This window comes from Eubalaena glacialis, chromosome 9, assembly GCF_028564815.1.
Source record: "Eubalaena glacialis isolate mEubGla1 chromosome 9, mEubGla1.1.hap2.+ XY, whole genome shotgun sequence".
NCBI classification, from domain to species: Eukaryota; Metazoa; Chordata; class Mammalia; order Artiodactyla; family Balaenidae; genus Eubalaena; species Eubalaena glacialis.
The window spans coordinates 18,115,349-18,142,457 of NC_083724.1; the positions used below are offsets into that span (position 1 = coordinate 18,115,349).

General features: G+C 43.7%; 1 protein-coding gene across 5 annotated transcripts in view; it reads left to right on the top strand.

Annotated features, from left to right (window-relative positions):
- The window catches only part of ASTN2 (astrotactin 2), a 909,948-nt gene that overhangs the window by 266,162 nt on the left and 616,677 nt on the right, over positions 1-27,109 (top strand). For all 5 annotated transcript variants that reach the window (XM_061200030.1, XM_061200026.1, XM_061200028.1 and 2 more), the window contains exon 4: positions 16,574-16,726. In XM_061200030.1, the coding sequence (XP_061056013.1) occupies positions 16,574-16,726 (153 nt within the window). The remainder of the gene's footprint in view (positions 1-16,573; positions 16,727-27,109) is intronic.

Consider the following 27,109-nt stretch of genomic DNA (forward strand, 5'->3'; position numbering starts at 1 on the left):
TACAATGATACAAGGAAGGGAGTAGGGGGGAGGAGTTGAAAAGAAAATTGTTCAGAAAAATGCTTCAAGAAAAATAACCCACAGTTAGTGGACAACAGGCCTGCGATTGTGGTTGTAACTGAAAATGGCACTATTAATGCAGTACTTATTCATTCTGTATAATAAAAAAAGGAAGCTCTTTTCACAGTTACCCAGTTCCAGATGAAATTAACATCCTGTGGCATTTCCCGTAAATGGTTGTTTTGTACACATCGATGGAAACAATTAGGTTGGAAGAGAATGAGAGCTGTGACTGGAGGAAAAGGTAGGGAGGGTCAGGTACATCCAGAAGGACAAGGGTGAGAAAGGGAATTCAGACTTTGCTGAGGATGGGAAAACAGTGAAGCTCAGAGCAGGCAGTATGCTTGGTATCTAGGAGGAACAGTGAGACTTTAAGAATTGGACTTATCTTATGGGTCAGAGCCACAGAGACATTCATGGTAAGTTTGTTGCAACAGGTGAGTGTAAATATTTGCATGAGTTGTGTTTACTTAAGTTTCAAGTTCAGTCATCCACAAACCCTCCTGCTCATGAAACCGGTGCCATCCTTGGCTGTCTGCCTGAACCCTGTAATCCTGCCCAAATTCCAGAGTCCGGTCATGGTCTTGCCCAACGATCTCTGCCCTTCTGCCATCCCTCATTGAGGATGATGGTGAGATGAAGAAATTTTTTCATGCCATGACTTTGTTTTTTTCTTTTCTGTAATGAATGTTTTAATTTAGTTCTGTAGGCAAGCTGATCATGGTAAGTAAAGCATCAATGACAAATCATCCTTTTATAATTGAAAAGGGGAACATTCAGGCAACCTTTGGCTGTACTGGGGTATAGTTAACCCTGAAACCATATAGTTATATATCATTCCCAAAGGGAATAACTAGGATGCACCTCAGCTTCTCTTATATCCTCCAGTTTAGATCTAAGTCCTATCATTCCTGCCCATTCTAACCCCTAAATATGTATGTTTTCAAATATAAACCTTGATCTCTATTTCCTTTGACATTGTTATAGTCAAGATTTGTATCTTCTTCTGTCTGGACTTACAGAGACTTCTTGAATAAGTGCACAGCCACTAGAATTGGACCTGGGTTAGTATCTTGACTCCATCAACGTTAAGTATTGGGATCTTGAACACAATTTGAGTTCTAAGCTTAATTTTTTTCTTCTACAAAAAGCAGTTTATCAAAGTGCTTACCCTGTATGATTGTTGTGAGTATTAAATTGGAAAATTCAGGTAAAATGCTTCGCACAGTTACTGGCACATGCTGAATGGCTGAATACATTTCAGCTCTTTTTATCATTATTATCATTATGTGTTATTTTCCCTAGGAACCCTCTTCCACACTGACATCACATTGATCTTTCTTAAGTACTTCTCTGACAGTGCCACCCTTCTGATCAAAATCCATATATATATATCTCTTATAATACATGCCCATATAATCTTCCCTACTGTACAGACTAAAGTTCAGATGCTTAGCTTGGCATTCAAGTCCCTTCCTGATGTGGTCACAAGCTCTTTCTCACCTCATCTGTAGCAGCATCCCTCCAGGGACACTGGACTCTGCCATACTAAGTGGCTCATCATGTTTTGAACTGAAGATGTCTTTGGACTTGTGCTCTTTCTATAGGCCACCCGGGAAAACCCTCTCATCCTTCTTTGATATACCACACCCAGCATCAAAGTGTTGCTTCAGTCCCTGTGCTTTGCAAGGGAACGCTAAAGTCATCAGACAGGTAGCCATCTCTCCCTACTTGGCCTTCTGGATATGAACTCCACATCCTCCTCTTGTCATTTCTTTTTTTAGTGCTTGAGTCACCAGTTAATTGAATAATTCTTTTTGATGTCCAGTCCAACTTAGTCCAGCTTTAATTTAACTTCATCTTGGTGTAATTTATTGCATCGTCAAGCTCTATGGGAATGGTCTCTAAAATGTCATCTAGATGATTGGCTTCCAGCAGGTTTGCTCCTGACTTAGATCCATGCGCCTTTGCTCATACCAGTCTCTAACTGATAGAGATGTGCATGTCTTTCCTCCACTTTCCTCCTCTGTGTTCAAACGCAGCTCAGGAGGTAGATGCCTTGGCCATGAAAAGAGGCAGGTGGGAGGCTGTGGGCTTCCCTCTTGTCAATGTCTTCCTTTCTCAGGCACCATTAATTTATTACACACCAGTGGAGACTTGCCAATTTGCCGCACAGCTGATGACTTGCTATATTGTATCTCAGTTTCTTCTGCTTAGAACCAGATAATGGACCAATTGTTTCTGAGCCCAGATGCATGGACAAGAGAGTTTGTATCTGTGTGTGTGTTGGAGGGATGAAGAAAGGGAGTTAGGAATGGCATCTTCCCAATCTCCTAAGTATAAGAGCAAGGCAAATTTCTTTGGGTTTCTACTAAGGATAAGACAATTCAAATTATGATTTGTTTCTTCCTCTATAATTACTGAAAGGCACTTAAAATTAAAATTAAAGCCTCGAGTTGTAAATTCACAGAATAATGGATTTTTAGGGTTATCATTGGTCTGAGCTGTCTTTTAGTCCATCTCTTCTATTTAATACTTGAATCTCCTCTATGTTATTTTTGGAATGTGACACGTTTGCCTACTTACTTCCAGTTTCAGAGGACTTAACCAGCCCCACTAGCTCTTCTTTCCATAGTTAGAAAGCTCTGTCATGTAGTGTGCTCATAAGTAATCAATATTACTATCACAATTGTTATTGATATTATTATTCTTAAGATCATGGTTCTTCGTACCAGACAGATCTGAGTTTGAATCCCAGCCGTCCCACTTACCACCTAGGTTACCTTACTCTAGAGGTTCCCAACCGAGGTGATGTGGCCCCTCAAGGGGTATTGGGAAATATCCGGAGATACTTTTGGTTATCACACCTCAAGGAGGAGGCTAATAGCATCTAATTGGCAGAGGCCAGGGATGCTGCTAAATATCCTACAACACACAGGACCATTCCCACAGCAGAGAATTATCCAGGCCCAAATGTCAGTAATGCTAAGATTGAGAAATCTTGCCTTAGTCAAGGACCTTAACTGTCTCAGGGTCAGTCTTCCCATCTGTAAGAGAGAGACGAGTAGAGTTTGCTTCACAGCATCATTGAGAATTACGTGAACTTATATCTGCAGAGCACTTTAGCAGGTACCTGGCCCAGGGTAAGCACTGAAAAAAATAGCTCCTGTAATTATATATAATGCATGTATCATGGTGCGTGGGACATAGTTAACAGTAATAAGAATATTAAACATTGGTATTATAAGTACTAATAATACTACAGCCCTTCAAATAGTCGAAGGCAGGTGAGTTTACTTTTTATAGTGTCTTTATTGTTTCTTATGATTCCATTACAAGCTTTCATATTAGTCTAGCTTGTCATCTCTGGATCTGTTCTATTTTGCTAACAATATTCTTAATGTGACACTCAGATCTCAACACAGTTCTCTAGGTGTGGTCTGAACAATGCGCAGTAGAGACGTCCCGTTCTTCGTTCCAAGGCTTTATGCTTCTTTTAATGTAGCCCCAAAATATGTTACCTTCTCAGTGGTCACCTTACTGTTAACTTACATTGAGATCTCTAATGCCCAAATTATTGAATGGAAATGATGGGTAAGGAGAGAGAGGAATAACGCCCAGCTGAACATGTGTTTATAAAATTTATGTTATTGGTGAGGACTCCAAAAAAACCTACTTGGACACCCACATCTAATCCAGGCATGCAAGGTCCAGATTCTAGACATTTAAATCAGGAGATGAGTGATGAGAGATGAAAGGTGAAGAAGGAGAGGCAGACTCAGAAGAGAAATAGCATGTGTTGTTTATAATCCTGGAATACCCGTTTTCAGAACAGTAGCTGGAGTGTGCGCCCCCTTCCAGGGCCATCAGAATCTCCAGTGTTGCTACTGGATGAGCTGAGTTTGGAGGTTCTCTCACAGCCTCTACGCCTCTCTCTCTGTCTCTTTTTTTTATCACATTTCTCTACTTCATTGTGCACATCTAGCAAAATCAGAACATTCCTCAAGACCCATCCGCCCGTGCACGCAGGCTCCCTGAACAAATGGCTCCCTAGGATGGATCGCTATTATTTCACCAAAAAACATTAGAGGAGGAATTTGTTCTGCTCCACTAAAGACATGATTTCCAGTCCTCTCTCCTGCCTTAGCTCAGTTTTTTCTGGCTGCTCCCTTGGAAAACGGTAGAGAGAAAAAAGGTATCCATAATACTTAGCTAAGACAGTTTAACCAGGCTAAATAAGGGAAAAGAAGATAATTCAGGATTATCTAGCTTTGGAATAAAAATAATTCCTAAGATGCATATGTGAGCCCGGACAGCCCCACCATTCCACAGGCTGACCCCCTCTCTGCTTCTCCCACATCCTTCTTTGGTTTCTCCTCCTATTTGCATCATATCAGCAGTGGTTAAGATCAGAGAGTCAGGCCAACTTGGGCTCCAGGTCAGGCTCTGCTCCCATATGGGGATACTAATGTCACCCACTTTCCAGGCTGGTGGTGAGTGGCATATGAGGCAGCAGTGCCTGGCATAGAGTAGATACTCAACAGGTCAACAAATATGAGTTTATAGTATAACTGGTGTGCTTATTTAAATCTTTCTTGTAGATACCCTCATCTCCATTTAGTAAATGAACAGAATAACCAAGGTTCAGAGAGGCACTGCCATTGTACGCAAGGGTGAGCAGATGCTAAGAGGCAGATCCAGGATTTGAACCTCAGTGCAACAATAAAATAATTTTGCGTCGAGTTTTTACCATGTAGCTTTGTCTTACCTCTTTGTATGTATACTGTCTCACATGAATCTCACAGGCATTTTTTATTTTCTGTGGCTCAGAGCGGCCTGGTGAGGGGTTCAAAGTCACACAGCAGCTGAGCTGAAACTGAAGATCTGGTCTTCTTTCTCCACATCTGCTGAGTTTTCAGTTCAGGATCCCCTGCTGTCCCCTCCCCCCACTGTCGCTCTCTAGCCTTGTGCTTGCATTTTTGTGTGGTGGTGGCATGTAATCACACATAATAAAGCAAGGCTGCTCTAACTGTCATGTGGAAATGGGAAATTGAAATTGTAAGTCATTAAATGGAAAATCCCAAGCCTTATAGTAATGCCAACTCAGCCTCAATCCATTATTGTCTATATATTTAGCCAGTCTATTTTTAAGAGTTTAATATTGAGAAATAGGACATATTTATAATGCAGCTGCATTCATCTCACTCTGAAATCCCTGCCATTTGCTATAGTTGACTTACATGTGTTTAAATTTATAACCACTTTCTTGCGCTGGGAAGATTTGCCCTTAGTTTAAAGGAACATGGGTGGAAAATCTGCCAGTTGAAGAGGTGAGAACTTTCCTGGTTCCGTGTTCTTCTCCCCCACATCAGCATGGGTCAGTAATGCACCTGTGTCACCATGTATACTTTTCATACCTCTCCTTTGGTGCCCAGTCATATACAGTGTGAAACATTTTTTTTCATTCATTCAGCAAGCACAGCCCAACCCTGAAAGCTCTGAATGGATGTGCTAGCAGTCTTAATGCCACTGAAGAGAGACATCTTGGTTTCAGGTGGTTGTTATTTCTGGGATTATTCTTATAATTATCATTCATATGGTCTAAAGGGAAGCTGGCTAAGAGGGGTTCCTTTCATCCACTCCAATGTGGAAGTCAATTCATTAAATTACCATTCATTAAAATGGTAAAACTACATTAAATTGGTTTATCGGTCCCATTCCAAAACAAGCCATGGTGAGGTGTATGAAGCTATTTGTCTAGCTCTGCTATTTATAGGCTATATGACCCTTGAAAAATTAATCTTGTTGTGCCTCCCTTACCCAATTGTAAGATGGAAATTTATCAGTCAGTCATTGCCACAATAATGCTACATAATAAAAAACTATGAAATCTCAGTGGCATCCAGTAATAAACATTGACTTTCCAAGTGTCTGCGGATTAGATGGAGTGTTGTGCTCATCTCAGATGGATTGCTTCTCATCTACAGATTGGCTGGTGTCAGTGACCTAGGCTGTAGGATTAGGGTGACTCCGCTCCATGCTGAAGAGCTGTGAGTTCACTATATGTCCATCATCCTCCTTGGACCGGTAGGCTTCTCATGGTGGTGGCAGGTATAAATGTTTGAGCAGACATATGGGATGCCTCTTGAAGCCTATGTTCATAACTGGCACACACTGACTTCTCCCCACATACCACTGGACAAAACAAGTCACATAGCCAAGAACAAATCAAGGGGCAATGAAGTACACTCCATCCACAGTGAAGTTATAGCAAGAGGTAGGTGCAAGGAGTGGTGAAGAGGCTAAAAGTTCCATGTACCGTAGTCATTATGAGAATTACATTCAACCATGGCTTGTTTACTTTAAAATACTACCTGTTACATTATAAACACTCCATAAATGGTAAATATTTTTATTCTTGTGATTACGTGACTAGTGAGGTGTTCTTGGCAAATTGGAATGCTACATTTAGGTGAACCTCAGTAACAGATCAACCAGAAACATCCAAGCTAACTCTCTGGGGGAAGAAGTGAAACCAGGAGGAGGTGAAATTTCTGGGAAGGAAGAGAGTAGGGGTTAGAGAGTGGGATTCTCCCTTCCCTGCCAACCAGATGCCAGAGAAACAACGTCCTCTGGCTCAAAATGATGGAGTTAGATCTTCATAAGCAACAGATCTCTCTCTCTCTCTCTTTCTCTCTCTCTCTCTTTCTCTCTCTTTCTTTCTCTTTATATATACATATATATAATCCCACATGTTTGCCACAGTGTGCCTTACATTCAGCACCTGGTGATCTCTTAGAGGTCACAGCACAAACTTGATGAGAACGAAAGAGCAAGATATGAGAGTGGACAGAGGGCCATGAGCAGAAGATCGATTTCCAGGCTTAGTGTAACAGCCATACCCAGGTCCCAGGTTAGGCTAGATCCAAGGTGTAACCACGGGGGTTGGCTGACGTAGAGTGCAAGCCCTGGGTGTCCCTGGGGTCAGGGAAGATGGTAAGATTTATACATGAGAGCGCAATAGGGAGGTAGAGTCCTTAGTCAAAGGCACTGAGTTACCCACAAGGGAAGTGGAGAACCTAGTCTGTATTAAGCTTTGACTCAGTGCAAGGCCTTCGGCAAGCTTATGTCACGTAAGCTTACTAACAGGAATGATAATAAAGGCTATACTTTGTTGAGTGCTTAACCCATTTTGCATACTGTGCTAAGCACTTTGCATATATTACTGCTTTGAATCTTAACCAAACCAAGTAAACAAACAAACAGAACCCCACAGTTCTTGAGAGGGATTTATGCTCAAGGTTTTACATGGAGAACTGAGGCTTACAGAAGTTAAGTCCCATAATGAATAAGTGATAGAATGAAGGTTAAACCCAGGTCTGTCAGATTCTTAAACTACATGCACTTGCTAAACCCAGGGTATCTGAGATAAATATAAAAGGCACAGGAAAGGGTAGTGAGGCTGGATAGCAGGGCTCTCAAAAGAGGTGGACCTTTTGAACTGTAGTCTGGGAAAGGAGGTAGGAGTCCGCAGAAAGAGCCGGACCAGTCTTCATAGCTCACAAGATGGATTTTCTTTATAATGAAATCATCTCTCATGTCACGCTCTTGAAAAACCAAACTGTGTGGGATTTTCTCTACAATTCTTGCCCCTTTTTCCTGCTGATGCTCCTCTTTATGTCATCCTCTTTACCTGGTTCTGCATTCTTTAAGGGTCGGGCAAGTTCACATCTCTGGGGATTTTCTATAGCTTTTCCACATGCAAAAGGAATTAGAGGATACATTTTCAGCTGTCTCATCACCGGGCATTTAGCACACTGTGTTTTTCTTATCTTTATCTGTCTCTTCCACTAAGGAGTGTTGTGTTTGAAAGAAGGCTCGATGTTCAGTTCATCGCTGTGTCCCCAGTGCCCATCTCTGGATACAGCACCCAGTAATGGTGTTGGGTGAAGAATTCCAGTTGTAGAATATGGGTGGCCCTCTAGTCACAGGGAGTGCTGAGCCATATACATAATCTTCCTGTGCAGTTATAGAAAGGATGAATCTAGGAGAAGAATCTGACTAGTGACTGCGAGTTCCATCAGATTCTGGGCACGCACATGCCACCCACGGTTGGGTAGAAGACCTGTATTTGCTATGACTGACGGTTTAAGATCTTTTTGGCAGTAACAGTATTAGCTGTCATCTTTAAAATGCTTACTCTGTATCAGCATTTGTGATAAGCATTTTAACATCTCATTTAATCCAAAAACAGCTTTATGAATTTGGAATTGCAAGCCCCATTTTAACACTTGGGGAAGCAGAGGCTCTGAGTGCTTAAGTGATTTGCCCATGTTTTGCAGCTGGTAAGACACATAGCTAACCTTCCAAACTATGGCCGATTCCAAAGCCTTTCCATAGCCATGCCTTGCCACCAAGGTGGTAATAAAGTGACCAAGAAGTCTTTGGCCCAGCCTATCTAGTTGCTTCACCCTTTCTCCCTTGAATAGGACTTGTTGATTTGTGGTATCAACTCCAGCCCACCCTTTGGAAATCTCCTTTGCCTCTATGGTCTCTATAAAATGGGAGGTGGTAAAGACAGCATTAGTTGAGAGAGGTGAAAGTGCTTTGCAGACTGAAGCAAGCAGTGCCTGTGGTTATTGCATTCATCTTGTTGAAAGCACATTTCATTTACATTTATAACTACAAGGCCATGGAGCTGCAAGGAATCTTCAAGACCATCTGTGCCCTGGCTAGGAACTGTGGAACCAGCTCCACAGAACCTGGATGGTATTGTGTTTTTAACAGAGCAGAGGAAAATATCACTACATTTAATTCAGTCATTCAAACTCAATGCAGTTCTCCAGCAGAAATTATCAGTCTACAAGTCTGCAGTATTAACTGACAGACCCAAGATAGTGTACATAAGAAAAGGCTAGTCCCAAGTTTTCCAATTTATATTTGTTGCTGTTTGTTCATTTGTCTTGTCTGCTGGCACTTGTTTGAAGATAAGCTGTGCCAGGCACCAAAGGTTTAAGAAAATATATGGAAGAAAAAACTAAAAAGTAAGAAAATTCTATCCATCAATTTTATCCCTGAGAATTGGGAAGAGCTGGCCATTTTAAAAAAATGCGTACATGGGTTTTAAATGTGTTCTAGTCATGGAGCATTCTCATCTGGCTAGGGAACACTGGCTGGCTGTTTTCTTTGCTACTTTTTTCTTCTTTCATGAAAAGATGACTCCTATGTGAAATGGAATGTCGGGTTCTGGAACTGGGTTCTCACAACGTCCAAATCTGATGGTTCTTTGCATTTATACCAGGTCTTCCTAGCTGAGGTGTTCTTTAGGGCTGGGATGTCTTCTCTTATTACCTATGCCCCCACAAACCTGACATTTGAGGGTGCCCAGCCCAAAGCCTGGATATGAAAATTGAGGTCTATATTAGGGTTCTCCAGAGAAACAATCAATAAGAGATGTAAATATAGACACGTGTAGATACATCATCTTTTGGTTATATACATCCCATCTGTCTGTCTGTCTATCTGTCTATCTATTGATATCTAGAGAGATTTAAAGAATCATCTCATGTGACTGTGGAAACTGACAAGTCCAAAATTTTCAAGGTAGGCTAGGAGGCTAGAGATTCAGGGAAGAGTCGTCGCAGCTCAAGTCTGAAGGTAGCCTGCTAGCAGAGTTCCTTTCTCCTTGGCGGAGGTCAGTCTTTTCCCTGTTAAGGCCTTCAGTTGGATGAAGCCCACCCAGATTATGAAGGGTTGTGCTACTAACCTCCACAAAAGCTACTAATTTAAATATTAGTGTCATCTAAAAAATACTTTCACAGAAACATCTAAGAAGATGTTTGACTAAACATCTTGGTACCACAGCTTTGCGAAGTTGACACGTAAAATTAATCATCATAAGATCTGAGGTTAAAATGATCCTAGAATTTGGGGAAATGGGGTGGAGAAGTAGAAATAGGAGACTTGAGTGCTGGACCTTGGTCCGCTGCTGAGTTTTATCATGACTTTGTCTCATGGTGCCTCTGTTTTCACATCTGTGTAAAAGGGAAAATGTATATTTTTCTAAAATAATTTTCAAAGTGAATATCTTACAGTGCAGATGCCTTTCACAATGAGTGAATGAATGAATGAATGAAGGGATGGATGGATGGATGAATGAATGGATTGAGCAATCATAAAGCTGAAGAGTGAGAGAAAGTTGGGCTGTGACCACTCTTGATCACTTACTGTGTTCCAGAAGCTCTGTTAGGCAATTATGTACATAATTATGTTTAATCCTCCCAACAACCTTGCAGACATTCAGGGAAACTGAGAGTTGTAAAAGAGAAGGGAGTGGCTCTAGGTCACACAATGGCAGAGCTGACATTGGAACTCGGGTGGGCTTTCTCACACTTTGCACTAGGCAGTATGGCCAAGTAATACCCACCTGTTGCTTGGTTCTCTGAACATAGTTCTGTAGTGAGACAAAACTGACAACGCAGGGCATGAGCTGAGCCTAGGACCTCCAGGCTGGACAGTCTTGACCATCGACACTGAACAAGGTTCCTTGGCAGAGCAGGTCAGACTCCAGTCAAGTTGAGCCCCTGACTCCAGCCAGGACCAGATTGCCGGGAGCTCCTTGCCCAGATGATTTAAGAGGGGCTGAGCTTTTAGAGTCACTTTCCAGGCTCAGAGACATCACATCCAAACTAAAAGACTGGGATATCCATGTCCATCCACCGGGAAGGACAGAAAGAGTATGTGTACGGTGGTGCAGTGAATGGAGCCCGGGCATCAGAGTCATCATAACCTGAGTCTAAATCCCAGCTCTGCCATTTTTAAGGGTGTGACCCTCGGAGCTTATTTAACTTCTCTGAGCCTCAATTTCCTCATTTTTAAACAGCGAATGACACTTACCTTTCAAAGTTGTTAGGAGGAATAAATGAGAAAACATAAAGAAATGCCAGCTTCCTTGCCTGGCAGAGAATTGGTGAAGTTTTCAAGAATTGTGAATTTTCTTCTTATGTAGGCTGGGTGAGTCTAGAAAAATTAAAGAGGGTAATGATAAAGGTGATACAGGAACTTGAACCCAAACCCATACAAGTTACAGTGATAGAACATCCCAGGCTGTGCGGGGGAGAGAACAGCGCGTGAGTGTTTGAATGGGGACTTGGTGAATGCCAGTGTAGACAGGGCATGCAGTGCCTGTTCTTCAGGGTCGAGTATCAGGCTGAAGCTTGCCTGGTGGCTGGAAACAAACACAACCCTTATGCCTTTGCAGTGGTACTCGGGGTCTGCCTTCTCCTTTCCCTTCTCTCGCTGTCTCTGTCTCCTCCCTTGTCCTTCCTACCCTTCCCTTTCTGTTCTCTCTGTATTATTTTCCAGCTCTCTCCCCTCCTTTCCACTCTTCTTTGCTTCCCTTTTCACCCCCTGCCCTTGATTACTGAGCACAGTTTTCCTTTCCATTCTTGTTTTCTCTCCCTCCTCCTTTTTTCTCTCCTCTTTTCTCCCTCTGTCTTGGCTTGGGGGCCGGGGCTTCTCTCCACGGTCCCCAGTGGTTCATTCCCATTAAGCTTGACAGTCTCTCATATGTCAGTTAGAAAGGGCTGCTTCCCCCTCTTCCCCCTCCCTTTCCTGGGCCTGCTGTGATGCTCACATCAAACACCATCTGTTGCATTCATCCAGGCGACGGGTGAGCATTTTGCTGCTCTGGGGAGGCAGAGCTCAGCGGGTACCAGGAGGTAACGTGGCTTGTTTGGACAACTTGATATATTGATATTGATAGAGCTACCGAATGGGATTGAGAGGGATGGGGTCAGGAGAGAGTGGTACGGAGGATGAAATAGGCCGTGGAGGGGTTTGCATAAGCACCTCCCCCTCTAAGCCTGTCTGGGCTCTTGGCACTGTCGCCAAGGCGAGAGCAGCCAAACATGGATGGGATTTGCCACAGTCGGGATCGGAAACCCTTGCAGCTCAGGGGAGCAAACCTTGCCTCTCTGAGTGTCTTCCTCTCCTCCCCGCTGGTCAAATCTGCATCAGTTTAGGAGAAAGTAAAGCAGAAATAACAGGATGGGAAGAGGCTGACCTTTAGGAATTGCTGAATGTCAGAGCCTCGATGAAAAGGGATGATGTATCAGTCAAGGTTCCAGCTGGGCAAAGAAGGCACCCTCCAATGGGATTTTTAGGTGAAGTTCAACGAAGCTACTATTTATAGAGGTGTAGAAAGAGTAAAGAGAATCAATGGGGCGGGGGTATTGAGGCACCAGGAGAAATAAGTATCAGGAAGCCACCACTAATTCCTAGAACTGAAGGTGCAGGGAGAGGACATGGTTTTCCTGGAGTCTGGGGAAAATGGATTTGTGGGAAAGCGGCCCTGGCAGAAGCTGTGATTGTTGAGTGTCCCTGTCTCTATCAGAAATACGATGCAGAAACAGGAAAGGAGTACGGGAAGACATACCCTCAAATTCCCTCCTCCCATATCCTGCCAGAACATCTCCCTGGGCAAACTCAACTAGTAGCCAGATAAGAAGGATCTGTGAAATAGCCCCTTGAGGGTCTGCCTCCAGGCCATAGAGTGGGGCAGAATGAACCTGTGGGTGGAAGACGGATCTGGGGGTGCAAAGGGAGATCAGGCAGTGCAGATCAGGAATGGTTACATGTTCCGTAGCCTCCACTGTGCCAGAAGCTAACATGCTTCACCACTACACACACTCCCTCTCTGCCTGTTCCAAAGAACGCATGTGTGGAGCCTCCACACGGTCCAGTTCTCTCTTGTGAGTGCGAGACCCACATAACTTGCTGTCTGCTCAACACCTCTCCATGTAGACATCTGGGCGTCACCAAGGGCTCTCACCTAAAACCAAACTCTGTTCACTACTCTTTCAGTGTCCCTCCTCTCACTGAGAGGTGCCATCATTCTGCCTCTGTGGATGCCAGAAGACCAGGAGTCATCCTCTCTACCTCACTCTCCCTTATCCCCCTTTTCCAATAAATCACCACATTCTCAGGGAGGGGTACCTACAAAATAACTCTCAAATGTGCTCCCTGCTCTATCTCCACTGCTCTAACATTTCTGTCTCTACTCTCTCTCCTGCTCTATCCCTATCTCCACCTCTACTACCTAGCATCTCCTACAAGGACTTCTGTAATATGGTACCACCTTCCTAGTTGGTCTTCTCACTTCCATTTCTGTCCTTCTCCAAAGAATCCTTTTTACTGCCAGAGCGATCTTCTCTAAGTGAAGATCTGATCAAGTCACTTTCCTATCTAAAACCTTCAGTATGTTCTATTCTTAACAAGGCCCAGAAGAGTTAGGGTCAGGGTGGGGGTTAGGGTGAGGATCAAGGTTAGCGTTAGTATTAGGATTTCCTGCCTCTCTAGCATTATCTCACACCGATTGCTTTCAGCATTTCAGCCCCAGTGGTGATTGCAGCTCCTTGCATATTCCCTCTCCCCGAGGGGTCTTGGTTTAGACTCTTTCCTCTGACTCCTTTGCTTTCTTCACCTCCCGCCTCCCCCGCAGCTCCCTTTTCACCTGATTATCTCATACTCTTTCCAGATTTTAGTCACAACTGCTCACTTCCTTGAAGCAAGTTTCCATGGTTTTCCTAGACAAGGTCTTATTCCTGTACTGGAGCCTCTTATATCATCTTTCACCTCTCCTTTATTGGTATACATCAGTTGTAAATTTTACATTTCTCTGTCATTTATTTCATTACTATTGGTTTTCCTGTCTACATGGTGAGCATCACGAGGGGGTTTTGTTTGTTGTTGTTTTCACCATCTTACCCTGCTATGGACTGAAAGTCAGCCTTAACCCCCCAATGTGACTGTGACTTTGTCTACTAGACCCGCCAGAGCAAAATGTCACAGACTGTGTGACTTAAACAACAGACATTTACTTTCTCACAGTTCTGGAGGCTGGAAGACCGAGATCAGGGTGTCAGCATGGTTGGGTTCTAGTGAGGGCTCTCTTTTTGCCTTGTAGATGGCTACCTTCTCTCGGCGTCCTCACGGGGAGATCTTACTCTTCTTCTAAGGCCACGGTGCCATAAGATGAGGGCCCCGATTTTATGATCTCATTTAATCTTAATTACCTCCTAAAGATTCTGTCTCCAAATATAGTCTGCTATAGACTGAACTGTGTACTCCAAAATTCACATGTTGAAACCCTAACCTCCAATGTGACTGTATTTGGAGATAGAGTTTTTGATAGGTAATTAAAATTAAATGAGAACATACGGGTGGGATCCTAATTTGATAGGATTGGTGTCCTTGTAAGAAGAGAAAGACTTCTCTCTCCCTCCCTCCCCCTCTCTCTCCCTCTCTCCCTCTCCTCCCCCAACATGGATGCACCAAGGAAAGGCCACGTGAGCAGACAGTAAGAAGGCAGCCATCTTCAAACCAGAATCTGACCTGTTTATGTTATCGAGCCTATGATTTTTGTTATGCAAGTCCAAGCAGACTAAGACATATTTTCTGAAAATACCATAGAGTGAATGAATGAGTGAGGAGACAAATGAATGCGTGAATTTTCACAGATGTGTGTGGGTCCCTCCCTTGGAGGATTCCAGACATTGGCTTGCTCTGGACTTTTGACCACAGTTTAGCACAGCTCTTACAATTTTGTGCAAATCGCTCTCCTCTCTGGGTTTAAAGCATCTGGATTGGGCATGACAGTGCTTCTCAGAATTAGACTGTAGCCTCTTGCTGGAGGGTTCTGTATCATAGGCTTGGAGTAGGGGACCCATGTTTGGGATTTTCTTCTTGGCTCACCTTTAAGTAGACCTAACTGAGATACCTGGAGAGACAGATAGCAAGAGAGGCAGTTGTGTTACACTACCACAGGGTCATTTGTATTGTCAATTATCTTTTCCTTAGCAAACACAGATGCCCCTCTATGTCCCTAGAGATGAGGCTTCTCACAGAGCCCAATACCCAAACCAGCCCTCTGGGTATGACCTACCCTGCAGACACATGTGTGTCTAAGCTGATAAACTTTCCTGGGAAAACAGGATCTCCTTAAAATTGGTGTTGGGATGTTCAGAAGCCTTCTTTGTCCACTCTGGGAAAAGCTCATCAAAGAAACAGGAATCTTTAACACATCCCATTCCTTGTCATCAGACAGAAAGTAGCTTAAACTGAAGAACTTTCCCAGCCTCTTGAGACATAGGTGGAGGGAGGGTTGAGTCTGAAGATTTCAAAGTCAGGGCTCTCTTTGGGGATTTCTCAGAACAAAGACACTGAGATCATTCAGCCAATCTTCTTTTCTTCTTTCTCATTTCCTCTCCTTTTCTTTTATGTTGGCTCTCTCCTTCTTTCTCAAGTTTTTCTGCTTTTTTTTTTTTTTTTTACTTTTATCTTCTACCTTTTTTCCCTCTGCCCTTCTGCCATGACTCTCTCCATTCTCTATAACTTTCTACCAGTCTCAATTTTGAAATTTCTGAAAATGTGGCTACCAGGAGCTCCTTGGAGGATATTGAAACAAAAGGAATGTTGGAGTAGGATTTAGAGGGCTTGACTCTACCGCTTGCTAGCTTGGAGCTAGTTGTATGCCTTGTTTGGGGTGGGGGGGACTTCAATTTCCCTTAGTAAAATGGGGCTCTTGTCCCAAGTGATCTACGTATCACTGCACTGCAGTTTTGTCTCCTGAAATATTGTTTGACCCATGTACTGCCGTCTACCTTTATTGCCACTGTTCTGGTTCAGGCATTATTGCCTCTGGCTGGCTCCTGAAAAAGCCTCTGTACAGGCCTTTGTCCTTGCTTCTGTGTGTATTCTCCATACTCTGGTTAGTAATTGTTATCACAGGGGCTTAATTGGAACATGCCAGTTTCCTGTTTAAAACCTTTCAATGGTCACCTTTTGCCTTTGGGATAAAATCCAAGCTCCGCAAGGTGGCTTACAAGGTGTTCTGCCCTCTGCAGCCTCATCTGTTCTTCCCAGGCTCCACTGCAGCCACACTGAACTCCTCTCAGTTACTCAAGCACCGTGTTCTTTCTGGCTTCAGATCTTTGCACATGCCTCTCCTTCCACCCAGGGCACTCTTTTATCCCAAATCTTTTCAGCAACTCCACGCTGATTCTATCTTCTTTGCTAATTCCTACTCCTGTTTAAGGTCTCAGTGGAGGTATTGCCTCCTCCTCCAGGAAGCCTGCCTTGACTCCCAGGATGGGTAAGCTCACCCTTCTTGGTGCTCCTCTGGTACTCTGTACTCCACTGTCACGGAAGTATTGCACAGTGTTGGAAATGCCCGGATATGTGTCCTACCAAGCTATGGATTCCTTGAATCATGGATTGTGTCAAACTTTCACCATCATATCTCAAGGGCTTGGGGAAGTACCCTTGAGAACACAGTCGGTGTTGAAGAAATAAATGCGTTAAGCCAGCAGATTCATGTCTACTGGCCCCTATGGCTTCTGCATTATCACTGGGTCCGGGAGGGAGCTCCAGACATTCCGGGGGGCCAGGCCCAGTTCTCCAGGGGCCGAGGGTGGGCCGAGCCCTAACCTCAGCCCCGTTGCCCACCCCGTAGCGGCAGCTGAGGCGACGCAGGAGCCAGTGGAGTCCCTGATGCAGAAGTTCAAGGAGAGTTTCCGTGCGAACACGCCCATCGAGATCGGTCAGCTGCAGCCAGCACCACGCAGTGCCTCGGCAGGGAGGCGGAAGAGGAGAAGCAGGTCCCGAGGTAGGTCCTCCCAGAGCCTCTGGCCAGGATGTCCGCCCGCTCTGCCCAGGTTCTTAAGGTGCCAGGAAGAGCTATGCCCTCTTCCCCCTGCTTCCCTGTGCACACAGAACCCACGCCACTGTCCCCCTGATAAGTCATCTCAGCTGAGGCCTTGCAGCGAGAGGACCTGTGTCCCTGGGTGTAAAGCTAACCTCTCTGAGCCCCAGCCGCCTCATCTGAGAATGGGAATGAAATGCCCATCTTCCAGCGAGGTTGAAAAGGTTAGCAACAGTCTATGGAAAGTGCCCAGCACAGGACCAGGATACAGCAGATGCTCTTCAAGTTGTAGCTGGTGTCACTTTGGAGAGTGTGAGAAAGCCAGGATGTTCTCGTGGAAAACATCCTCAGACTGGGATCACAGAACAGGGTTTGGACCCACTCTTTAATAGCCTGAGTAATCTAGTGGTCAAAGCAGGAGTGCTGTGTATTAGACAGAACTGGATTCAAATTTTGGTTTTGCTGTTACCTAACCCTGTCACCTTGGGCAGTCCCTCCACTTCCCCAAGCCACTCCTCTCTGCCCAGCTTTCTGTAACATCTCAGCGCAGTGCCCAGCCAGCGTGCAATCAGAAGTAGATTTTTCCCTCCTCCTCCTTTTCCTCATCCTTCTCCCTGTCTCTCCTCCCCAACGTTATCATCATCATCATCATCATCATCATCATCATTGTCTCCTTTCTCTGACCTTCTCGTGACCTTGTGTCTGGGACGAACCCCCTCACCATTGCCTGATTTCCCAATGTCGCCTTTATCCTTCCATGCACTCAGTGGTCTCCAGCCAGTCACTCTTCCTCTTGACTTTTACTTCTCTAGTTCCTGTAACTTGATTTTGATTATGTCATTTCCCTTCTCCTGTAACTTCACTGGTTGTCCAGGGTCTTCAGAAGTGTTCGTGCTTATGAAAATGGCATTTGAGGCCCCCAAAGAGCTCCAGTCTCTCTGCTGACTCTTCTAAATCCATGTGTCCCCACTTCCACGTTTCTTTCCAGGCCAGTTTCTCCGCGTGAAAACCCCTATCTAGCCCCTATGAATAGTCATTGGCATTTATTGACACGTACTCCAGGCAGCAGGCTAAATGCTGTACATATCTTATCTCATTTGATCCTCAGCAACCCTATGAAACAGGTACGGTGATGATGATGCCCATTTTACAGATGATATCACTGAGGCACAGAAAGCTGCAGCCAGCTGCCCGAAGGAACATCCTAGCAATTATCAGAGCCAGAAAGAACTAAGCAGTCTGAGTCCCAGACTTTTTTAATCAACCATTAGGTTCTATCCTGGTGAAGCCCTACCTTTCTTTCCAAGCTTAACGTGTGTGACGTATATTGGCAAACACATCACTGACTGTCACCATCACAGTTCACCCTGAATTCTCCCATGTGTGAATTCTCCCACATCTTTATCCATGTGTTAAGCACTGATTTCACTTTTGTGTAATATCATTTGCTTTTGTCTGTCTCTCTCCTTAGCTAGACAGTGTTCTTTGAAGGCGGGAAATATCTTATTTGAATCATCTTTGAATTTCTGGGTCTAAATCAATGTCTGCACACATAGTAGACACTTGTTATTTGCTGAGATAATGTCTAGGTCTTAATCCTGTGAATTCCTGTATCTGGTGAAAAACTGAGATCTACTCATTTAGGTGAGATCATAAATCGAGGCAGAATTTGATGATGGAGTTCCTTTTTGGAACTCGTGGTAAACCCCAGGTCGAATCATTGTATAATGATAAAGAAAAGTTGTTTTGAGGTCAGCAATGTCTGAGTGCTAATCCAGCCCTGTCAGTTTCAACTTGCTTAGCTTTGGAAGAGTCACTGGATGTCTCTGAGCCTCAGTTTCCTCTTCTGTAGAATAGGGATGCCAATCCCTACATCAGAGGATTGCTGTAAGGATCTGATGAAATGATGGATATAGACTACCTTGGAGTGCTGAGCTAATGTGTATTAGGAACTGAATAAATGCTATCTTATATTTGTCATGGCTTGGGCATTCAGGATGACTTGTAATTTCTCTCAGCTTTAACTAGCCATCTTTATTGCTCCAATATTCACCAAGAATCTCCTTCCCATATCCTCTCTAGAAATACGGCCCCCATAAATACACTTGACTCCAAGTCCATAACCTCCCTCCTCTTCACTATCAATCTGAATTTCTTTCCTTAGTGTCATATCCTAAACATTTTTATGTCAATGAATTCTTCCAAAAACAATCTCTTTTATGTACCATAACTGTCTTAACGAGGCCACTACTGTAAGGCATTTGGGCTGTTTCTAATTATTTGCCCATTATAAACAATGTCATGTAGAACCTTTTTTTTTGCATAAAACTTGACCTTCACTTTGGAGTCTGTTTTCCCCTCTTGAATTGCAGAATTAGATTATTCATGAAATCTATTGTTTGACAGACTCTAATTGAATATCAAGTTATTTTAATTTGTAAGTTAGGTGGGAACTAAGAGAACTGATACAGGAAGAAATTCATTTTGTCCTCCCTTTCTTTGTCACCATTATGACCACTGCCACCTTTTATCTCCTGCTTCTGACTATACCCTCCTTGAGATTCTCCCCAAAGCAAGCCAGAGTAACCTTTTTAGAAATATAAACAAGATAAGGTCACTGTTCAGCTTAAAATTCTTCAGTGGTTTCCTGTTATCTTTAGAACACAGTCCAAAGTCTTTGCCATGGCCTGTAGCTACTGTTCCATCTGAATCTGTCCCTGCCTTCTTCGCTCACTTGGCATTTCCTTGTGCTCCAGGCACAATGACTTTCTTCATGTCCCAGGAACACGGCGAATGGAGCCCCAGTGTAGGGTCTGAGAACGTGCTGTACTTCTCCTTGCCATGTCTCTTTTTGTCCCCCAGATTCTCTCCTGGCTAGCCCCTTCTCACCTTTCAGCTCCTAACTCAAATGTCAGCTCCTCAGAACCGTCGTCCATGACTACCCAAACGGGGGTACCCAAACTTTTACTCCTTTCCATCCCCAACCTGCTACTATCTGTTACATAACCATTTTTCGCTCCTTCCCTAATATTAGGGTCTAAAATCACTTTTATTTGTTTGCTTGTTTACTGTTTTCCTCTCTAAAATGTAAGCTTCATATTCATAAACCTAATACATAGAAAGCGCTTAATAAATATTTGTTGAATAAATGAGGGCATTAACCTCAAAGATTGTGGAAAAGTGGCTTCGTTTTATAACTTTCAAATTGATGGTAGAAGAGGGATCCAGGATAAAATCAAACCTCCCAGTACAGCTCTCCAGGGAATCCTGTTTCCCCTAGAGATAGACTCATTGATGGATAGCACATGAAATGTGCTCAAGTGGATGCTGTCAAAGCAGTTTTGAAAATGGCTTAATAACGTGCTCACGGTTTTGCTGCCACTATTGGATAAGGTTTTTGCAAGAGAGAGAAAGGCTAGTACGTGCCAGTCCTAAACTTCCCAACGCACACACTTTCCACCACACGTCCTCAAGATTTTCTTGGACAGAAGAAATCCATGGTCAATAACTGTTTTGGAAATTCCACACACTCCCTCTTTCTCTTGGAAATTCCCAAAGGCATCTTAATCTGTGAAAGACCCTGGGAAATCCTGCAGTGCAGAGAGCTGGGCAGATTTGTTTAGATCATCATCTGTAAAACCACCTTGACCACAGACTCTCTTTTTCCCCTTGGAACATGTGTGAACATCTTGCAGCACAGAAGCATCCATAGAAACACAGTTTTGGAAGTGCTCCATTGGCTTCCACTGACCATCAGAAATCCCAGATATCACGGTCAAAATCCCCAGTCTTTCACTGTCTCTTCCCCCTGCCGCTGAAGTGGCCGTGGGCCTTCTGGCCCAGAGTGGGAACACCTGGCCTCTCTCTGCTTCACTGGGCTCTGCGCCCGGCCCATGGTGCTCAGCGGGTCCCGGCAGATGGAACGGTAGCAGAGAACCGGTGTCATGAAACTGAGCACATGGCTGAAATCAGCTCCAATGTGGTTTTGTAGTTAGGGCTTCCTCCTGAGAGACCTGGCAGATGCTGGCGTGAATTGTCCTCAGGCAGACAGAGGAAAGTGGTGGAGGGCCCCGTGCTGTCCTCTTGTCTGTGACAGCGTTTTATGAGGCAGCTGTTGGGTAGTCAGGTCCACAGGTAGTGAAGAGGAGGTGTTGGCTCTCAAATAAAGCAGAGGAAGGTTTCTATGGATGTGAGGAAAGGCTGCTGAGTTTCATGCAGTCTAGGTAGTGGTCTTTAAAAAGTGGGACTTTATATTTGAAATTGAATTCCACCACTGGCTAACGGATTGATCTTTAATAAGCAAAGAAGCTGTTTGTAGCCTCAGTTTTCCTATCTGTAAAATAGTGCTAATAATGCTGAAATCACATGTAGGGTGTGAGATAATAACCTGCAAAATGCTTAGTCCAGTGTCTGGCTCATGGTTGACCCTCAATCATTGTCATCAGGGTCCCGCTAATCTGCCCTCCGGGGCTCACAAATCCATCCCCTCCTCCCCGGGCCATTGCCTCTGACTTGGTTAAGGTTTCATCATCCCTCATCCAGATTCCTGTGACAGCCTCTTCTTCCCCAAATCCATCTTCCACCCCGGTGGGTGAAGTGATCTTTTGAAAACACAGTAAATCAGACCATGTCACTCTCCTGCCTAGAACATTTTCCTGATATTCTGTCACTTGCACTGGGGGCTTTTGAAGCTTTTGCAGTGAAGTCTTCCTGGAGGCAGATGAAAATCAACACACCCCCCCCCAAACAGTCTGCAGCTGTGCTCACAAAACATCAACATAAGCCCCAAATTCCAGATTCTGTCTAAAAAAAAATCCATGCCATTCTATTTTGTAATATGTGCATATTTATTTTAGTTTAGATTATATTATTTGTCAGTTAAATTATTTAACATTTTCTCAAGTCTTTAGGTAATGTCGATGTCCCGAGAAGAAGAATCATACTTTCGCTGATTATACTAGGATAGTAAGGTACCATCTTCAACAGGTTTCCATAGGATCCAGTGAGATAATGCCTGTAAAGCACTGAGCACAGAGACAGGCAAAAGGTGCACACAGAACATGTGTTCTATTATTTTATTATTTACTACTCTTATGGCTACTGTTTTATTATTACTTTTACATTTGTCAGTATCACTCTCATGACAGTGATAATGTCAACATCATTATATTTCTCAATGTCCCATTAAGGATACACTTACCCAGTTTTAGAAGGAAGAGTCTGTAGGATTTAGGGCACACTGTTTAATAGGATTAGAAAGTTGCCAGAGCTGGCTACACAAGGCTCCTTCCTAGCCTGGACTCCAGCCTACCTCTGAATCCCCCCAAGCCACTGTATTCTGCAGCCTCCAGCACACTGTCCATGTTCCTCTTCCCCGAAAATGACTTGGTTTCCAAATCTGTGTAATGATCATCCTTTACCTGAAAGCCCCTCCCTCTCTTCTCTAGGCAGCAAATTGCTACTCATGTTTCAAATTCTGGTCTCAAGATTTTCTCTATGAAGACCCCACCCCCCAGCCCACCCTCAGCCCTAATCCAGGCTGAGTGAGCTGCTCCTTTGGGCACTTGTAGCCCCCGTGCTGCTTTCTATCACAGCCCTGATTACAGGACACATCTGCTTCCCTCATCATCTCTGACAGTCCCATGATGGAAAGGACAGTGATTTATGTCTCTCTGCAGACCAAATGCCTAACATAGAACTGGCATAGAATAGCAGTTGACTGAATGGGAGAATATACGAATAGGTGGATGGATGCATGAATACCTGGATGAATAAAAGAAGATAGTTGGGAGCTTCATGGAATACAAAGGGTTAAGAAGATGTGGTGCAACTAGCACTTACTGAGCATTTAGTGTGTTCTAAGTACTATACTCATCATATATTATCTCATTTAAAAGCTCCCCACATCCCATAAGGTAAGGACTATAATTATCCCCATTCTATAAAACAGGAAATTCAAGCTTAGGTAGGTTAAGTGACTTGCCCAAGTGTACCCAGCTAATAGACTGTGGAATTGTGAATTCAAAGCCTAGACAGAGCCCATATTTCAGTTCCCAGATGACTATAGTTTTTGTCTTAGCTAGCCTGGCTAAGATCTTTGAGCTGTGAAATTGTATTAGCCTAGTCTAGATACTGGAAGGAAGAGGTTGTAGTTCTCTTGCATTGGTAGGTGTTTCTGTATCATCAGTGCTTCTGTGAGGGTGATCAGGAGCTACAAGTTTCTGGAAAGTGAGGTATCTCTTTCTTAGCTAACAAAGAGTCAGGACTGCCCCCTACAAGCTCCCTCTGGCCCCAGAGAGCCAATTCTATGACCTGAGGAGCAGCAAACCCAGTGGTTATGCCACTGTCCAGTGTTCTGTGCATTTGAAAGGTACTCACCCAGCTTTTTTCGCTAAGTCGTACAAATGTAGGATGTGCCACCCAGATCCCTGCCAACCAGCACTTCATCATTTAGTGAATGAAGTAGGAGATTAGACGTTTGCACCACAAGGAATGCATAGGAAGGTGGTGTGAGCTGGCCTGGGGTGTTTACAAAGCTGGGAGAATAATTAAAGAAGGCTTCACTGTGGAAGTAGCCCTTGAAGAATGCAGTGGTATCAACTGAGGAGAGAGATTGGGAAGGTATTGCTAGTAGAAGAAAGAAATATGCAAAGGTACATGTGAGTGACACTGTGCAGGGCATTATGGGAATATCTGGGGAAAACTGTGAACAAAGCGAGTGCTGGTGAAGTGGGCAGAAATCAGAATCTCCATCAGAGCCAGGCTCTGGATATCACTCCCACAATCCCCAGCTGCGTCCCCACGCTGGGAAGAGAGGCATATTCTGGCTTCTTTATCCTCCCTGATAGATAAGCTCTGATGTGCTCTTTTATTGGGGGACACTGTCCTTTAGAATGCAGGTTTATGTGGTGTGTGTGTGTACTCTTTACTAGTAAGTAGCTATGGATTATTCACTTAGTTGGAGAAAAATATTCATAAATATTAAGGGCTTTAAATTATTTGCCTTATTGGATTGTTGCTGCGCTTAAACATTAAAACGACAGCCAACCAGATACGTCTTTATTTCTTTGGTTTCCATCTTTGTTCCCCAGCCCCTGTGCCCCCTTAATAGCATCCCCTTCCTACCAAGGAGTTTTGGATGGAGCTCACTCCCCTTTTGCCAAAGGTAGTTTTGAAACTGCATAATCAAAATGGCATTCAACTTGAAACCATGAGATAGTTACAGGGATAGAAAGAAGACTGGATAGACCCCAGCTACCTAGAGTCTAGCCCTAAATCTATGATGAAATAACCCCTTGCCTCTCTACCTCTGTGACATTTCTCCTGCTTGATTTTCCTCCCTCTCTGCATCGCCACATGCCCCAAACCCTGCTCTTCCTTCCAAACAAAACCTTAAAGCTACTTTCTTCGGGAAGTCTTTCCAAATTTTTCCCACATGAAAGTCATGCATACTTCCTCCAAACTTCGATAACCTCTTCTCTATCTTTCTTATATTTGTCACTTATTACCTTTTATGAGAGTAATTTAAGGCCACTTCTCTTCTCCCTTAATTAATCTCCTGAAACACAGTGACTATGTACAGGTCACGCCTGTGCTTCCATTGACTAGACTAGTCCTGACAAATAGCAGACACTCAGTTAATGCTTGATGAATTAATAGACTAGGTTAATCACATGGGCTGTGTGATCTTGGACACGACTTTCCACTCTCCAGGCATCATTGCCCCCATCTAAGAAGCTGTGTGGCTCTGTGGAAACGAGCTCAGGTTCTGGAATCAGATAGATGAGGATCGACAGCGCAGTTCTGCCTCCGACTCCCTCAACTTTTGGAAATAACTTGTGCTAAATTGTCATTACCTAATTTGTAAATCATACATTCGGCCATCTCATTGGGAGGCTGGGAGGATTAGACTTAATGTATGTAAAGTGCTCAGCAGGCCACACTAAACCTAATAAGTACGTAATAAATCTTTGTTGTTGTTAATTTGGAAAGCAAAGGTGATGGGCTAGATAATTTCCACAGGTCTCCTCCACCTCAAATGGTCTTTGACTATAAATCTGATTGGCAAGCATCGTTGTCGAGTGAAAAGTCCAGTATTTGGAGTCAGAACACCCTGATTTGAACCCCAGCTCTTAAGTGCAGTGGGTCCTCAGAGAAATTAATTAATGTTCTCGGGATTCCGTCCACAGCACCTGGAGGTGTGGTAATATCTGCTGTTCTTTTTCCTCAAGGCTGTTGTGAGAATGTGCTAGAATACTTATTGAAATCCTTTTTTAAAGCACACTATAGATTAGCAGCATCCTGGAATCATAGCCTTGGCACCTTCAAAGACAGGGAATAACATGCATATTTGAAAAGGGAGCCTTTCCCCTGGGGCTCTGGCTTTCCTTTTCTGGACCACATGCCCCTTCCAGGAGGTGGTGCCAGGGCCAGTACTACCACAGCCCAGTGATCCCAGGTCAGGTTGGACTGAGGCCCGGGAGAGCTGATTTATAGTCAGAGCACATAGCTGCCTCCATAAATCTTCCCTGATGTGTCTTTCAGAGAAGTTCGCATTCCTAAAAGTGCATGTCTCCTCCAGGCGGTTTTCCTTGTCTGTCTGAAATATGTCACGGGGCCCTCAGTCAATTCTGTCTGGTCTGGCTGGGTGGAGAGGCAACTGCAAGCAAACTTAAGAGAAGGCTCTGGACCAGGTCTTGGCGGGGCCTGGGGATATAACTCTAGGCTATTTCTTTCATCAGAATGGTACAGTACCATGTCAGAGTTGTAGCATAATAAACACCCTGAAACTTGGTGACTTAAAACAGAAACCACTTATTTGGCTCTTAATTCAAGTCAAGCATTTGGCCCTGGACTCAGCTGGGCAGTTCTTCTGGTCTGGATCGGGCAGGCTCAGCTGACCTCAGTCAGGTACCTGTGGTCAGCCAGCTCTCCAAGGCTGGCTCACATGGGTTCCAAAAGCAGAAAGGGCAAGAGCTGCAAGGCCTTTTGAGGCTTAAGCTCAGAAGACACACTTCATCCTTTCTACTTCATTCACTTGCTCACAAGCAAGTTGTGAGGCCATCTTAGACACAGAGGGTAAAGAAACAGAGTTCATCTCTTGAAGAAGGGGCAAAATATTAGGAAGACTTTTGTAACCTACAAGTACTCATATTTTATGAAGCCTCTATTTTATGCTAAAGCCTGAGCTGATCCTCACAACTTCAGCATAATTACTTCTAATTTGCTAATGGAAAAGTTGAGACTCATATATATGAAGGAAACTTTGTGATGTGGCACAGCTGGTCATGGGAGAACGAGATCCCTGATTCTAATCCTTGTAATAGCTGATCTAAAGACTATACTTTTTTTTTTTTTTTTTGACCTCTGCTACTTTGTACCTCTTTAACAGTGCTAAAGACTTCATGATATCAAGCCATTGTTAGATACAGCCTGGCTTGTGGTGTATGGAAGGGCAGTAGATTTGCATCCTGGCTCCATCCTTGCAAGGGCTTTTGGTCTATTGCAAGGTCAGTAAAATGCTTTAGTAAAGGGCCAGATAGAAAATATTTTAGGCCTTTCTGACCAAGAGGCAAACTTCAAGATAGTATGTAGGCACCTATATGATGAGAAAAATTTTTCCACAGATTTTTATTGATGATATTTAAAATATAATAATAATCAAGTACCATTTTTTGTAACAAAGTTCTACTAATGAGAAGAATGGAATTTATTTGACACTAAAATGTGAATTTCATATCATTTTCACATCTTAATATATTCTTCTTTTGATTTGTTTTTACCACTTAAAGATGTAAAAGCCATTCTTAACTCCTGGGCCATACAAAACAGGCAGTGGGCCACATTTGGCCCACAATCCCTGGCATAAGGGAGCATCTCACATTTGGACTCAGAGAATCCTAGATCCAGCCCCCCCATGACTATCTAATTGCTGTGTGATTTGTGATTTGAGGTGAATCCTTAATGTCCCAGAGCCACTGTTGCCCCAGGCTCCTAGGCACACAACAGAGGGGAAACAATTCCCTTATGTTCTCTAAGTCCACCAAAGGTGGAAGTGAATCTCAAGTTCATCTGACCCAGCTTGTTTGTAGATGTGGAAAATGGTGGAGCGGGAGACCTCTCTCTCTGCCGTAGAGAGAAACTAGCATACCCAGAGATGGAATGCCACAAAATTGTCCTCGTTTCATGCTATTTGAACACATAAAATTATGTAGGCCATATTACGTACATAAGGATTGACTACTGGGGAATTTGGATAAAACACGTAGTTAGAAGCTGGCAGATTGGTCTCTTTTCTAATTCAACTGCAATCAAATGAGTAAATCATTTAGAAGATTACAAAGAGAA